At 43.6% G+C, this 15,399-nt stretch overlaps 1 protein-coding gene across 1 annotated transcript in view; it reads left to right on the top strand.

The window, feature by feature from the left end:
* Nucleotides 1-15,390, top strand: part of HHIPL2 (HHIP like 2) — a 25,936-nt gene extending 10,546 nt beyond the window's left edge. The window contains exons 2-9 of the mRNA XM_019516483.1: nucleotides 168-817; nucleotides 2,180-2,323; nucleotides 3,478-3,809; nucleotides 5,338-5,464; nucleotides 6,139-6,284; nucleotides 7,263-7,344; nucleotides 13,744-13,826; nucleotides 14,941-15,390. Coding sequence (XP_019372028.1) covers nucleotides 168-817; nucleotides 2,180-2,323; nucleotides 3,478-3,809; nucleotides 5,338-5,464; nucleotides 6,139-6,284; nucleotides 7,263-7,344; nucleotides 13,744-13,826; nucleotides 14,941-15,272 — 1,896 coding nt within the window. The 3' untranslated portion in view covers nucleotides 15,273-15,390. The remainder of the gene's footprint in view (nucleotides 1-167; nucleotides 818-2,179; nucleotides 2,324-3,477; nucleotides 3,810-5,337; nucleotides 5,465-6,138; nucleotides 6,285-7,262; nucleotides 7,345-13,743; nucleotides 13,827-14,940) is intronic.
* Nucleotides 15,391-15,399: the final 9 nt, after the last annotated feature.

The raw sequence follows: 15,399 nt of genomic DNA, 5'->3' as shown, positions 1-15,399 counted from the left end.
TTCAGAGAAATGTCATGATGCTAACTACTCCAGGGATGATTTACTGTAGCTATTTGTCTTCCTAATTATTTTCTGTGCTATTGACTATTCTGTTTGCATGAAAGCCATTTGATGCGTCATGAATGTGCATACACAGAGAGGTATTAAGTTTGTGTTTATTTTTATAGGAATGTTCCCCATATGCCGCTCATCTCTATGATGCTGAAAATCCTCAAACACCTCTTAGGAACCTCCCAGGACTTTGCTCTGACTACTGCTTTGAGTTTCATTTTAACTGCCATTCTGCTATCACACTGCTGACTAATGACAAACACATCCAGGAGTGCTGCGAGAGGAACACGACCCGCTTCTGTAACCTCCTAAACCTGCAGGATCAAGACTACTGTTTTCCCAACGTCCTAAAAAACACAGACCTAAATCGGAACCTGGGATCGGTGGTGGAGGACCCCAAGGGCTGCCTTCAACTGTGCCTGACAGAAGTTGCAAATGGGTTGAGAAATCCAGTACTGATGGTACATGCTAATGATGACACTCACCGTATGTTTATAGCTGAACAGGTGGGAATGGTCTGGGTCTACTTGCCAGATGGGAGCCGGCTGGAGGAGCCTTTTCTGGATATCAAGAAAATAGTGTTGGCTTCCCCATGGATAGGGGATGAGAGGGGTTTCCTAGGAATGGCTTTTCACCCCAATTATAAATACAATGGGAAATTCTACATCTATTATTCATATATGGACAAGAAAGTGGAAAAAATCAGAATCAGTGAACTACAGGTTTTGGCATCTGATGTCAATAAAGCTGACCCACGTTCAGAAAGGTAAAGTTTGTTCAGAGCTGTACTGACTGTTTCAACTGCTAATCTGATGAGAGAGTCCTTCCTCTTCCACCCACACAGCAGCATCCAGAAAAGTTGCAATTACTTAGAAGTGATGTGGTTGGATTTTAATGGAGACTGCCAAATTAAGCCAGAAGCAATGTGAATGATTTGTTCAGGGTCACATGTTGAACCTGAAGCAGGACAGAAGACCGAACCTGGGAATCATGACTTCCAGTTCTCCTTTAACCATTTGAAAATATTAGCCCCTAGTCCTGTGGAAAGCGAAAGTACAATAGCAAATTCACATTCCAATCATTTAAACTGTAAGGCCTGTAGAATATTAATACCTGCTTTGAGAGTGTCTTGTACATGTTCGTATTTTCTATACAAGATGACTTCCAATTATATAAACTCACTGATTTTTCATCCACTATAAAGATGTTTTATTGCAGTGATATAATGTTCACGTGCACACACCACAGCAGTTCTGAGAAACACAATCTTGTTCTTTCTTTAGAGTGTCTTCATTTTAATTAATAATGTGACTGTATTTTCTGGGGAACCTAGTTCTGTACCTTTTGCTCTTGGAATGGGATGAGTTCATGATGCCACATGTTGGTTTTTGTGCACTTCATGTTCATTCTGAAAGACAGACGTGAGGATCTTGAAGCCCAAAACTAAACAGTTGAAAACAATACAAATTATTTAATGGCGTGAGTTTAAAAGGGAAGAAGCAATTTCCACTAGGAATATATTTTAAACAGATCAAGGACTAAGTGGATCCTGGACACAGAACTGTCCTTTTTCTCCTAGAAAGGGTTCTTCTATGTTGAGATGAAAGCATAATGGCAGGGTAATGTGGGTGGAGCTAAAAATGCACACAACAATATTAGAATGACAAGATCCAACTGTATATTTAAGTAAACTACTTTTAAAAATATTTTCCCCATGTTATTCCAACTGAAAAGACTCTCTGGCCCATGCAGCTTTCTGATGATTAATGTGGGGTAACCAGGAGCTCTGCCAGTACGAAACTAATAAGGTGGAGCTGTTTAATTTTTTCATCTCCTGTAAGACAGGATAGATAGAAACAATCCATGCCACCTGCTGGGTTTGCAGTCATTGTACCAGGGTGCTGTGCACCTTGCAGACTTAAACAGAAGCGTATGATTAGTAAAGGAGCTTGAGGAGCCCTTACTTCTTAGCCTGGGAATGGTATGAATCTCTTAGAAGGGTATACTGTGCTGCCTATTATGGGGACTGCATAGTGGTACATTGCTCTAACTCAGTAAGGTGCTTATCCAATCTTGAATCTTATCCAGTGGCTTCATCTGTGATTATTTCTTTTTTCTTTCTTTTTAGGAACCTTTTAGAACTTGAAGAACCAGCTGCAAATCATAATGGGGGGCAGCTCCTCTTTGGTGTGGATGGCTACATGTATTTGTTTACTGGGGATGGAGGAAAAGCTGGGGACCCTTTTGGAAAATTTGGGAATGCTCAGAACAAGTAAGCTGGAGGATAGATTTACAAGTCTCTTGTATGCATATTAGCACATTGGCTCAGTACATGATGAAACAGAATTTGGGCACAGATATGGGCTAGGGACAGTAATAACACTTAAACTGGTATAAATGATTGGAAACTGGTTCAAATCTGTAACCGAACAGAAATTCAGTCCACATAAACTGCTTTCAAAATGGCCAAAACTAGTTTAAGGTGAACCTCATTAGACTTAACTGATTTAGGTTAAATCAGTTTATTGAACTTCTGTCCCAGATCCCCTCCAGACTCAAGTTAACTCACAGTTCCCCAACATCCCAAGATTCTTTGCACCTCCTCTGCAAACCCCGCCTTTCAGGAAGGGCAGGCTAGCCCAAGCTGTCTGCTCCAGCTAAGCAGGGAGGCATGCTCAAGCATCTCCAGCTTCTGGCCTAGGCCACTGCATGAATGTGGCTGCATTTCCAGAATCAAAAGTGACTGTCTGTTCCCTTGCTTATCACTTCAATCTTTGCAGTTTAGACTAACCTCTGAAGATTGAATCAATTCAGCCTTGGGCTTTTTGACTGCCTGTACTTAGCCATGTAGGATGGAACAATAAAACAAAAATGCTCCCTGTTCAAGCTACTTGACTAGTCATTGCAAACCAGGACTATGACCATCATTCAGTGTCCTCCATGTATTTCTGAGACCAGTTTGGAAAAAAACTATTTAGGGGATATGGATGTAAGGGTTCATTGTTGTTGTATCAAATTTTACAGAACTGAGATCAACCTTTTCCAAAAAGGAAAAGTGTGGGCAGGTGGAGGAGGACAGTCCAAGCTAATGTGAACAAAAGGAGAGGCTCTGTTGGCTAATTTGCAATAGAGCTCCTATCTCTCTCTGTGAAGCAGTTCTGATTCCCTCCAGCAGAACAGAGAGGTGTGCACGTGCACACACATACACATACAAGACACTGCAGTATAGTATCCACTAGGGCTGGTTGAAAATAACCTGAATGTTGAAATTTGACCCAAAAAAATAGAGTAAAAAATCATGCAAATTTTTTTAGGGTTGGGGGAAGAGGCAGTGTTCCTATTCTCCCTCCATCTTGGCTGTGGACATCTATGAGCTGTTATCTGCCATTTCGTTAACCCAATGTCTGCACCTTGTCTTGTTTTCAGGAGTACATTATTAGGAAAAGTTTTGCGAATAGATGTGGATGGAAAAAACCCAGGTGGAAAGCCTTATCACATCCCACCAGATAATCCCTTTGTCTCTGACCCTAAGGCTCTCCCTGAGATCTATGCCTATGGGGTCAGGAATATGTGGCGCTGCACTGTTGACAGAGGGGACCCAGTCACCCACAAAGGAAGAGGGAGGATATTCTGTGGTGACGTTGGACAGAACAGATTTGAAGAAATTGACATCATTGTTAAAGGAGGGAACTATGGCTGGAGGGCTAAGGAGGGATTTGAATGTTATGACACAAAACTTTGCCGTAATTCCTCCCTAGGTAAGCTACTCGCTTCGATTGCTTGAAAGGGCACATCCCATGCAATGTGTGTTAAGATAACAACTCTGCTGCCATTTTTCCAGCAAACTGCAGTAATCTGAAGTCAGAGATGGGCAGTATGTTTATGTTTGATAAGAAAAACAAAAATCCCTGCCAACCCAGATGCACTGAAATGAAAAAGGGTCCTGAGACCTGGAAGAATTCCCCATCATACCCTGCACATGCAATACCCAGTCTAGTCATTGGAAGTCTTTGTATTTAGTCAAGTGGTTACTGGATCAGGACCTAAGTGTATTATGGGAAGTATTTGCTGGCTATTGGCTAATATTGAAGCCTGGCTACCAGCCTTAGTGCTGTGATCCTATAGCAAATCTTACGCAGGAAGCATTGTGAGGTAGTGGGGTGGGATTCAGAAGACCTGGGTTCTAGTGATAGCTCTGTCCCTGAGTGTTTTTGGGTAAGTTATTTTATTTCTCTCTGCCTCAGTTTTGCTGTATTTATAATAGGAATAATGATACCCACCTGCTTTGGAAAGTACTTTGAGACCCCCTGATAGATTTCATTACTGTTGTTGTCATTGTTATGTCCCTTAAATGTTTTGCTGATAAACACTACTCTTAGATTAAAAAGTGTAAATGATTCTTGAGGCGTGAAGGGTGTGTGTGCGTGTGCATGCATGCACACCCACACCCACACACCACCCATCTGTCTACATACCACATGGCCAGTGGTGATGTTAATGGGGTGCCACAACTAGAGAATACTCTTATTGTTTTCAACAAGGGTAAGGGTAATACTGTGGCCTAAGGACTAGGAAGGTTATCTTGTACCTGTTTTAGCTTTGGCTGCCAGGATTCAGATTTTTACCAAATTAAATTTTTCTCCCTCTACTGTTCAGCAACAAAACAAAAAAAACAAAAACCCCATAAAAAAGCAGAGGCTGAGTGGCAAGTTTTCAGCACTAAAAGAGACAGAACCAGCTTTCATGGTAGCAGTTAGAAAGTTGGGAAGTAATTCAAATGTTTGGTATTACCTAGGGTTTTTCAGAACCAGATTTTCAGCTGCTGCCCATGGTGAGGACACAACTGAAGACTGATGTTTGTTCTATGCATTTATTGTGCTGGGAGGCTGCACAACATGTAAAACTTTAACTGTCTGCTCACATATTTTGTCATTTCAGTAGAAAGAAATATTTTTTTAAGATAATCTTTATCAAAATGTTTGATAAAATTGGCCAGGCCAGTTTCAACATTTTGGGATCATGAATTCTAATTACAGTATATACCTGGTGTGAAGAGTATTGGTCCAGTATGCTAGGGAAGTCCACTAGCTGAGCCTTGTTGAGCCACATAGAAAGCTCAGAGTTAAATTCTTCACTGGTGTAATGAGTTGAAGCATTGAAATAAATCAAGCTTTACATTACTTTATATTAGCTCTTTTGGTCCTTGCTTTCCTCATCAGTGTTTTAACCAATTGTTTTTTGATAAACTGTTGAGTGAAATATTTTCTTGGATTTTGTATTGAACAGATGACATTCTTCCAATATTTGCATACGGCCGCAAGGTGGGGAAGTCGGTCACTGGAGGATATGTATACAGGGGGTGTGAGTCACCAAACCTGAACGGCCTCTATATTTTTGGTGATTTCATGAGCGGGTAAGGAAGTTTCTGTTCTTTTCTCTCCAGCTGCCCTATGCACCTATGTTTTCCATCAGTGCTATTTCTGTATATCTGAATCCTTGTAGCCCAGAGTAAAAGAATATCCCAAACATTTCAAACTGTTTGGATCAAAGTTTTCTCTGGTCCATTATGGAAATGGCACCTGTAACATTTTCATCAGCATTATAACTTTTCCAGAGTTACAGTGTCTTATTATTTTTATTCAAGCCTATCTTTACTAAAGACAGCATGTCTACACATGACACTATGTCACTGTAGCAACACACTATGGTGATGTAGTGTGTTTCTATGGCGACGTATCATGGATGGGCACAAACCATGATGCTGATGCTACATCATCGTAGTGATGAGTTACCTTGCTATAGTGTGTCGCTATGGGGAAACGTAGCTGCTAAAAATAACTGCGCTGCCTGGACAGCCCAGTAATGGCTGTTCCTGCACTGTAATTTAGTACTTCCTAAAGCAAGTACTAAATGAGGATGCAGAACAACTGCACCATGGGGGACATGCGTAGATGTGACCAGTATTGAGTCAAACCCTGTTAAGGTCCTAACTAATATTTTTATTTCAATGATACATAATTTTGGCAGGAATTAATTCTGTTAATGGGAATATGAAACAATAAAACATAAATTTTATTTTTCATCTAGTCGACTTATGGCTTTACAGGAAGATGAGAGGACAAACAAATGGAAAAAGCAAGATATTTGCATTGGTAGCACTAAAGCCTGTGCTTTCCCTGGGCTGATCAGCTCCTATAACAAATTCATCATCTCATTCGCTGAAGATGAGGCAGGTAATGTACCTTGCTAGCCAGAGAACTGGCTTCTGTGAAAGCTTCAGGACAAATGGGTAGGCTTATGCTATTCTCTGGAAGTGCTAGCGTAGGGAAGTGACTGCAAAACTGTGATGTAGTGTCTCAGCTCCTGGAGCTGGCTGATGTTTTAGACAGTTCCTAGGTGCAAGCTCTGTGAGTTTATCCCACTGACCTGGAAAATATGCAAATGTTGCTTTGTTGTGGAAGCTGGGAAGTCTCCAGACTGTGTTCTCATAAAGTGTGACATGGATGAACATTACACTTCTGCTGTCTCTACTCTTCCTCTAAAATTTTGCCCTGGTGCTATAATGTAATTTGAAATGCAACCATCATTTTTCCTGGCATTTTTTCAAACTACAATACCCTTCTTCATATTATACTGAGGACTAATCAGAAGATGATATGAAGAGTGGCTGATTTCTCCAAATGCAGATCTGAGCAGTCGATTAACAAAAGCCTTCTGTCATAAATGATTATTCATTCTGGCTTCTGCTTGATTTCCTTTTTTGGTACTTTATAAAACAGCTAAATATTTGTTCTGTGGACTTTTCCTCTATTTGTAGTTGTTGAATGCCTTTGGAATAAAAACCAGACTCTTATTTAAGAGTACAAACAAAATACAACGCCCATTTGGACTGTCATCTACAGGAACCCACTGGAGCCTGGTTGCTGCCTTGTGGTAGGGATGGAAGGATTTCTGGGCTCACGCAGTGCCACACTGACATAATTGGGTCTCTATGTGGGCACAGCCATTCTGTCTAACTGTATCATGATGTTGGATTAAGTCCCAAGGCTTGAAAAAGAAACAAAAGGCAGGCATGACCCTTTCTGATTACATGAGTTAGTAGAGAAGCTAAGGATGAAGGGGGAATTGTAGTGTATCACATCCGGGCTTATTTGGAGCACCTGCACCTGAATCTGCTCATGTTCTTAAATATTCTCTCTCTGTCTGTTTAGGGGAACTTTATTTTATGGCTACATCATATCCCAGTGCTTATGCACCCCATGGATCTCTCTACAAATTTGTTGATCCTGCAAGGTTAGTGCTAGTTAAGATTTGGTTTTTCTTTGCCAGCTGCTTTATAATCACCACATATTCTGTGGTTGTGTTGCCAGGCAGGGAGTACATAATCAGTAATCTACACACTTACATTTTGATCTCGATTACCTCACTGTAAAGCTGGAGCAATTATACTAGCTTCAGTGAAGTTACTTCACACTTATACTGAGAGTAGAGTCCAGATCAGCATCTCATAAACATTTTGGTACAATATTAAATAACATTTTTTTTCTTTAAACATCCAGGATACAATACCAACTTGTTTTAATAGTACAAAAAAAATTCATACCCATCAGGGTCACAGTGGAGATAGCTTTTGTCTGCGTCATCCAAGGACCTTGTAAAATAAAGAAAACTTATTTTTGTAACAGCAGGAAGTTCTTTTTTCAATGTTTTTCTTTCTACTAACTTTAACCTGTGTGGCTTAGCTCTCACATTCCTGCCCTCAGGTCAGCAGTGCAAAAGAAACCCCTGAAAAAGGGGTGGTGACCCATGAAATATTAAAACACGGGAAGTGGCTGAGGCTGTACAACAAGCTAAGGGAGACTAGATGCAGACTGGTTATAGGCTACAATGCCTTTCCCTTTAGGGTGTTAGTTCCAATCCAACTTTGTCTGTTTAGGTTGTTATTCTTGACTTACTTGAATGTAATTAGTGGTCTGAGAGACCTAGATTTTGTTACTATGGTCTGGCCCCTTCAATTGCCGAACTCTACAAACAGGCTAAGGACTGAATGGGCCACAGAAAACAATGCCTTTTTACCATGTAAGGTAGATCATGTCTTAGCATGTTTTCAGGGAAAGCTTGTACTGCTACCCTCTGGGAAGCACCCAAGATCGGCACAACAAGGTTTCACTTAATTTCTAAACTGACTTAGATTGAAAATGAAATTAAAAATAAATGGTAGGGGCCAGTCTTTGTGTGTTCTAGCTATTCCAGCACTGTGCAGAGAGGCTAAATGGGTTTGACAAGGTCAGTTCTGAATCACCTCTGTGCATGTCTGTTAGACTCCCTTTGGATAATGTTTGGAGGTTGTTGATATGCTGGCACTTTCCTGAACTTCTGCTGTCTGTGACCTGGCAAATTGCCTGTCCAGATTGGTGTCTGTAATTGCATGTAAAGAAAAGCTAGTTTGCCAAAGTCAATGTGATGGGCCTTGGGAGCAACCACAAGGAAAAGAGTTGAAAATCTACCTTTGTCCTTGTTTCATTTATAACTTACAATTAGGGAATAAAACTAGTTTAGGAAAACTGGGGGCCAGAGTTAACACAAACTGGAAAGCTGTTGATCAAAGCTGATGAGGAAACAAAGTCCAAATAACTGAAGGGTACATTCATAAAATAATTACATAAAGTTTTACATTTCTATAGCCCCTTGTATACAAAGTTCATAAAAATGATCAATTAAGCTTCAGTGTGATGTACAAAGGGTTTGTTCCTGCATTAGAAAAGAAAAGCTAAAGGACAGAGGTCCAGATTTTCAAAGGGATGGCTTACACAATTTTGGCTGAGCATTCAGCTCCCCTGTGGCAGTAGAACTTTCTGGTGGCAGAAAACACCAGCTGTGCAAGCAATTGAAGACTTCTGCCACCACCCCGTAACTGACAGAAAGCATGTGCAGATGCATCTGAGCTGGCTGCCATCTGTCACAGCCCTTCTAACAGCTGGTGTCTCAATGGCTAGGGACAGAAGCTACACATAAACCAGGTAAGTGATCAGGAACTGATTTAAACCTGTAACAGAACAGAAGTTCAGTGCACATAAACCAGTTTCAAAATGGTCAAAACTGGTTTAAGGTAAACCTAGTTGAATGTAGTATCAGACTTAACTGATTTAGGTTAAACTGGTTTATGGAACTTCTGTCCGAGACTCCGTCCTGATTCAGCTTAACTCACAGTCCTCCAGCATCCTAAGATGCTGTGCAGCCCTGGGTTGTGCTCTCTGCCCCCAGCTGCCAGCAGGCACTTTTCCGTCCCTGGCAGCCAGGAGTGGGGCGGATTCCCCCACCTCATCCCCTCCTCAGCTGGGGAATCAACCCAGCTCCCAGCTGGGATGGGGGAATAAAGTACCCACTGCCAGCTTCCCCCCTCCACTGGGCTCTTGTGGGGGAGTCCCCCCACCTCCCCCCCCCGCCCCACACTCCCTCCTCAGTTGGCCTGCAGGCCAGGCAGGGGTCATGGCCAGGGAATTGCCCAAGCTCTGGTGAGAGGAGTAGAGCCCCAGCTGTGGGCTCTGCCCTTCTTCCCCAGTGGGGCATTCTTGGGTCAGCCTAGAACCCATGGAAGGGCTGGCACTTAGGCAGCAGAGACCCCCGATGTACTCTCTGCCGGGCTGGCTGCCCCCAGAGAATGTTGCGGCCAGGGCAACAGAGTGCTTTCCCCCAGCTGTACCAGGACGTGCTGGGCTGCTGGCCGCTCTTACCAGGAAGCCCCATGCTGCAGGATGTTTTAGGTGGCGGAACTTTAGCTGGCAATGTGAGCCCTCTCCCTCCCAGAATATTTTTCCAAGCAGGCCTCTGACTGGCAGAGGCCCCTGGACCCATGCGTTAATCTGCCTCTGCCTCTGCCTTTTCACTATGCCAGGATGGGAGACAGATCAGAGAGGCTAATGATATGATCCAGCTTCTGTTGAAGTCCACAAGAGTTTTCCCATTGGGCACTTTTATACATGCTCTGGGGCTGGAGTGGGGGTGGTGGTGACACTTTAATTTGAGTGGCTGTCCAGAGTGGCTCTGAGAGACACTTTAATTAAAGTGCTGCAGCATCTTGTGTATCAGTGTCCCCATGCTTCAAAATGTTGGTGGGGGTCTTGAAGTAAAGCTCATTTGATGGGTTTTAGTGCAAGTGCCCCAGATGCCATTTTGCAGTGTAGGGACACTGATACGTGAAACATGGGAGGCTGCTGGAGCATGGTAGTTGCCATTCTCCAACAGACTTGATTGATTAAGTCTGCTCCAATGTGCTGTAATTACAGTGCATCGGAGCAACCTCGTCACTCATGTACAGCCACCCATTGATTTGAATGGGGATATGGATTAGGCCAGATTAAAAAATGACTTAAACACTTCCACCAGGACTTAGGCAGACATCAGGTACCTTTTTCCAAAACCACAAACCCCTGCTTAGCAGCGGCCCAACTTTTGAGGTGCCTAAACTCAGTCAGTGTCTCCCAGTATGACCTGAATGGTCTCTAGGCACATGCTGAGAACATCCCTGGCCTAAGTCGTTTTGTGCCTAACTCTCCATGGGAATCTAGAAACATGTAGAGCCAGAGCTTGGCCTTCTAAAATCTTTAAAGCATTTTTCCAACAAAAGCTACATAGCTCTCCATTCCGTCATTTGTTACTCCCTCCAGACTAATTATAAGGTGATACTGATGATAAATTCTCCCTGGTTTTCCTTTGTAAACAGTGAGACTCAACTTCAGATTTTACCAGATGCCTGAAGAGAGTTTTTAGGTGATTGGTTACTTGCAAGCTCACAAGGAGATGGAGCCTGGTAATGGGCAGCTTTAGCAGGACTGGAGGGTGGGACAGCTTTCTTCCTGCCAGGAGAAAGGTTGGCTGTTCTGAAAGATGTTTTCTTTTTTCCTGTGTTTGAGCAACTTCTCTCCCCATCTTTCATGCCATTGCTTGTCTTCTAGAGCATTACTGCACCTTTAATCGTTTTTCCCTTGGTCTATGGGAAGTTTTTCTTCCCAAACTCCATGTAACTTCTGCTATCTTGGGTACATTGCTAGCCTCTTCAGCTTCCTCTTGCCTATTTGATTAAGTATTTAGGGTGCAGACAGGAGAGCAGCTCCCTGTTGCAATTCATAGCACTTTGCATGAAGCGCTATGAGTTGCAACAATACTCCGCACCCAACAGAAGCTCGCTGTTGCATTTGCGGAGGAGAATTTCAGCTGCTGGCTGCAAGACTGTAGCCTGGTCTCTGTAGCAACACTACTCGCCCTCCCAGACCAGACAGTGTTTTCAGAATGGGAGGGGGGGAAAGGGAGCAGAGGAAGCTCATTCTTGGGGTTCCCCAGCTGGTGCTGGAGGGTGAGGCAGGTGGATTGGAGCCCCCCTGCCAGAGATGGGGGGGAGGGTGGCTCCAATCCATCCACCCCACCCTCCAGTGCCAGCTGAAAAAACCCAAGACCAAACTCCTTACACTCCCTTTCTCCCCTCCCATTCTGAAAACAGTTATAGGCTGGGAGCTCCCTAGACACAAGTTATAGAACACGCTCCATTTTGCAACATTTTTCAGATTTTTGTGGGATTGGGTCATTTTAATGCTGTGTGCAGCCGTGCACTTCTGTTTGGTCACAGCTGGAGACCACTTTTTGGGGCCAGATCAAGTGAAAATTGTCACTTTTTTTTCACTCCTAATTTTACTGAGCGCCTAATTTGCAGATATATGCTCAGTGCTCAATTCCAATGCAACCTAAGGTTTCTCAGCACCACAGAAAATCAGGCCCTTCCAGCTCTGACACCTCAGGATATGGTTCAGTGGCCCAGTTATTCAAGATATGGAACACTAACTGCAGCAAGATATGATGCAGTGATTGAGCTGGATAGCAGCTGGCCCTGTCTTGGTTATAACACAGTTATCTTCAGGGAGTATTGAGTGATAGAATGAGAGGGGTGGGGGGTCGTGGAGGCTTAGGGCTTTAATTTTCATCTTGTTTTTCTCTCTTTGCATTTTAACATGATTTACAGTTTTCTTCTGTTTCCTCTTTCCCTTTCTTAGCATCTGACAAAGTACCAGGTAGGTTCATAGCATAATAGGTTAGGGCATACAAAAATTAATGCTTCTCTGAACCATTTAATCTCTGAGGAACCACCCTACCCTGCTTTCTGCCTCTTTTTATACAGTGGTTTTCAGCCTATTTTGATTTATTATCCCTTTTTAAGTTTATAATACTGCTGTGTAGTCCTATAAGTCCATGTTGTGGGGAAAAAACAGTAACACTACAAACACAATGTAAACTTTTCATCTCTGGAAAAGGTATTGTGGAGTTGTTCCTCTTCATTTTTTTATAGTTCTTCCTTTTCCTCCATGTCTATTTTCCCTTTCCCTTCTTTTTTCCACTTGGGTACCCTTTGAAGTTGGCTGGAAATCCTTGGGGTATGTATACCTCAGTTTGAGAAACATTGCTTCAGTGAAATGTGGCCAATTGCTAGGAGAGTGACCCCTTAGACCAACTTGTTTAACAAGTGTACCCCTTCTCTCTCAGAGTTCCAGCTCATGTACCCCTTTATATTTTTTTCTTGTTTTTAAGAGGTGGGGGGAGGGGGGAAACAAATCAAGGCCCCCACGGTGAGGGATTGAGTGGGCCTGGAGCTGCACAGCCAGGGCAGAGCATGGGACAGAGCCATGAGCAGTTTGCCCAGGGAGGAGGGTGGCAGCTCCTGCTGGTGCATGAACCCTGGGAGGGCATGGGGGTGTGCACCCCTGGATCTGTGCATGGGGTGAGCATGGGCTGGCTCCACAGTGGGGGAGGGAGTGGGGCTGGGGCAGGGACCTCCTAGCTGGGGTGGGGTGTAGGACTGAGCTGCATGGGAGGTGGCTCCCGCAGCTATGCGCACCCCCAGAAGGGCATGGGGACATGCTCCCAGATCTGTGCAGGCTGCGGCTGTGGGCTGGGGCCAGTGCCAAGTTATTCCCAGCAGGGGTTCAGCTGGACTGAGCTCAGGGCGGGTGGCGGTGGCGCTAGGAGGGAGCTATCGGGGTGGGGGAAGGGCTATGGAGAATGTTGTGGTGGCTGCAGCTCCTTCCCTAGTCCCCTTCCAGTGCTGCTGCTGGTCACCCAGAGTGTAGCCTGGCCCGGCCCCCCACTAGGAAGAGCCTGCTGCAGCCCCAGCCCCAGCCTGCAGTGGCATCCCGCCCTGCCCCATGCCGATCTGTACGCACACACCTCCCATGCCCTCTCGGGGTGTGTGCAGTGGTAGGAGCCACCCCCTGCATGGCTCAGTCCTGTGCCCCACCATGGCTGAGCAGCCCCTGCCCAGCCCCACTCCTTCCTCCACCACTGGGGCCTCAATCTGCTGCTTCCCCCTGCTCCCCCTCCCCCTCAGGTCCCTTCCCTCACAACACACTTACCAGCTGGACCCGGCTACTCTCCAGGCCACCTGGGTTTGGTATCTTTCATAAAACTGCACCACAAAATATTTCTCCACTACAACATCAATGTTGTTCAACATAAAAAGGGACACCTTTTAATTATTTGAATTTCCCCCACCCTAATGACAACTGTTCTAGTTTCTGCTGGGGCATATGACATCACAGGGAGAGTCTTTTTGTGTGATCTCTACTTTTGGAAAAAAGGAACTTCCTGATCATTTCTCAGATCTCTGTATGTGTTTTTTTTTTTTAATGCTTTTAATCTGTTTTCAAGGAGAGCTCCACCAGGGAAGTGTAAGCAAAAACCTGTTCCAGTGAAAACCAAGAGTAAGCATGTACCATTTGTTCCACTCACAAGTAAGTTTTATTTTGCTGTGGCACAACCTCATACAATCCCAAAGGGCTATTGAGATTTGTGGCAATCTTTACAGCCAAAGCAGTAAGCCACCACTATTAAAACTACACAGTGAATATGTTAATTCAGACTTCTATTGTGTAATAAATATACTGTGTTTACCTCGCCTCTGCATATGAGTTTGGAATTGTCCAAATTATGGGTCTGGGATTTTTTGGCCTTGGTGACGAGCAAAAATTTGAGCAAAATGTATGACAGACTTTTGGTTAAGTCACTTGACTGGGATAGAGGAGACTATGTGTGCAATTCCTGTCTCTGCCACAGACTTCTTGTGTGATGGTGGGCAAATTATTTAGCTTGTCACTGTAAAGTTGGGGCAATAACACTTCCTTCCTCCCACCTGGTTCTCTTTTTTTTTGTCTGGAGTATTAAGACTGAAGATATTCTGAGGGAGGAATTGCCTTCTACTGTTTCTATGAATGTTTTCCCTCAAAATTAGGTCCAATTTTGCTTAGGGCTTCCAGATGTTACTATAATAGGAATAGTTAAAGCTATTAAAAATGATCAATTATTAACTGATTGAATCTGTTGAGAATTTTTACCTACCTTAACTTTATTAAAACCTGCTTGCAAATTCCTTCCTTTCTTATTATGCATTTTTGGTCTTTTGCCAAAGAAATATCCCATCATTGCTTTTTATTATAAAACTGAATTAATTTCTCTAGCAACACTTCAAGAACAAGCCATAGTTCATGTTTCTTGAAGATACAGATACAAAAAGAGAAGAATGAGGCAGTTTCTTTTTCTCTCTTTGGAAAGAAAAATTGCTACTTGTGTCTGTTTCTATGTGTCAGTCTGCCAAGGGGGGCTGAGTTGTGGGGTGCAGGCACTAAGGCACACAGCTGATAGCCCAGAGGTTGCAAGCTTGAGGCCACAGCAGAGGCACTCATGGTGCAGCCTGTCAGATTCCAATGAATCTGCTAATTCTGCTAAATACCTTGTCACGAGGACATGAAAAAGGAAAGGGTCTACTGAGGCTCCGTATTAGTTGATATTTCTGAGTTAGTCTTTTGCTTTAAAGCAGGAATGCTGAAGCATGTTAATTCCTTTTCTCAGAAACAGTCCTTGAACTGCTTAATGAACCGTCAACAACCAAGCCTCCTAAAAAATCTTATGCCAAAAAAAGCAAGAAGCCTGTTTCCACCCAGACCAAGGGATCAGCGGTAAAAAAGAAACAGAGTGGGCAGGCATCTCAGAAAACCAAGGCCAGAAAGCCTAATTTAGATCTACCAGAGCAGAAAGCAAAGACTCCAAAGGTTTCACCAAAGACTAAAGGCTCCCAGTTTATCAAAACCAAGAAGAAACCTTCCCCTCTCCCAAAGAAAAGAGCAGCTCAGGAGAAAAGCCAGAAGAAACAAAAAGGGGTGAGATCATGGCGCCGCCTGTGAACTCATAGGAGCTATCACTGAGCTCAAAATAAACTGAGTCAGATGATGTACTTGCTGAATATTTCCATCATAGACCTAATTAGCTGAATCGGATCAATGTTATGACTCCTGTATTTTCATAAACGCA

Source organism: Gavialis gangeticus, unplaced genomic scaffold (genome assembly GCF_001723915.1).
Source record: "Gavialis gangeticus isolate Ggan-Ray unplaced genomic scaffold, GavGan_comp1, whole genome shotgun sequence".
Lineage (NCBI taxonomy): Eukaryota > Metazoa > Chordata > Crocodylia > Gavialidae > Gavialis > Gavialis gangeticus.
This window is presented reverse-complemented; position numbering and strand designations above follow the sequence as displayed.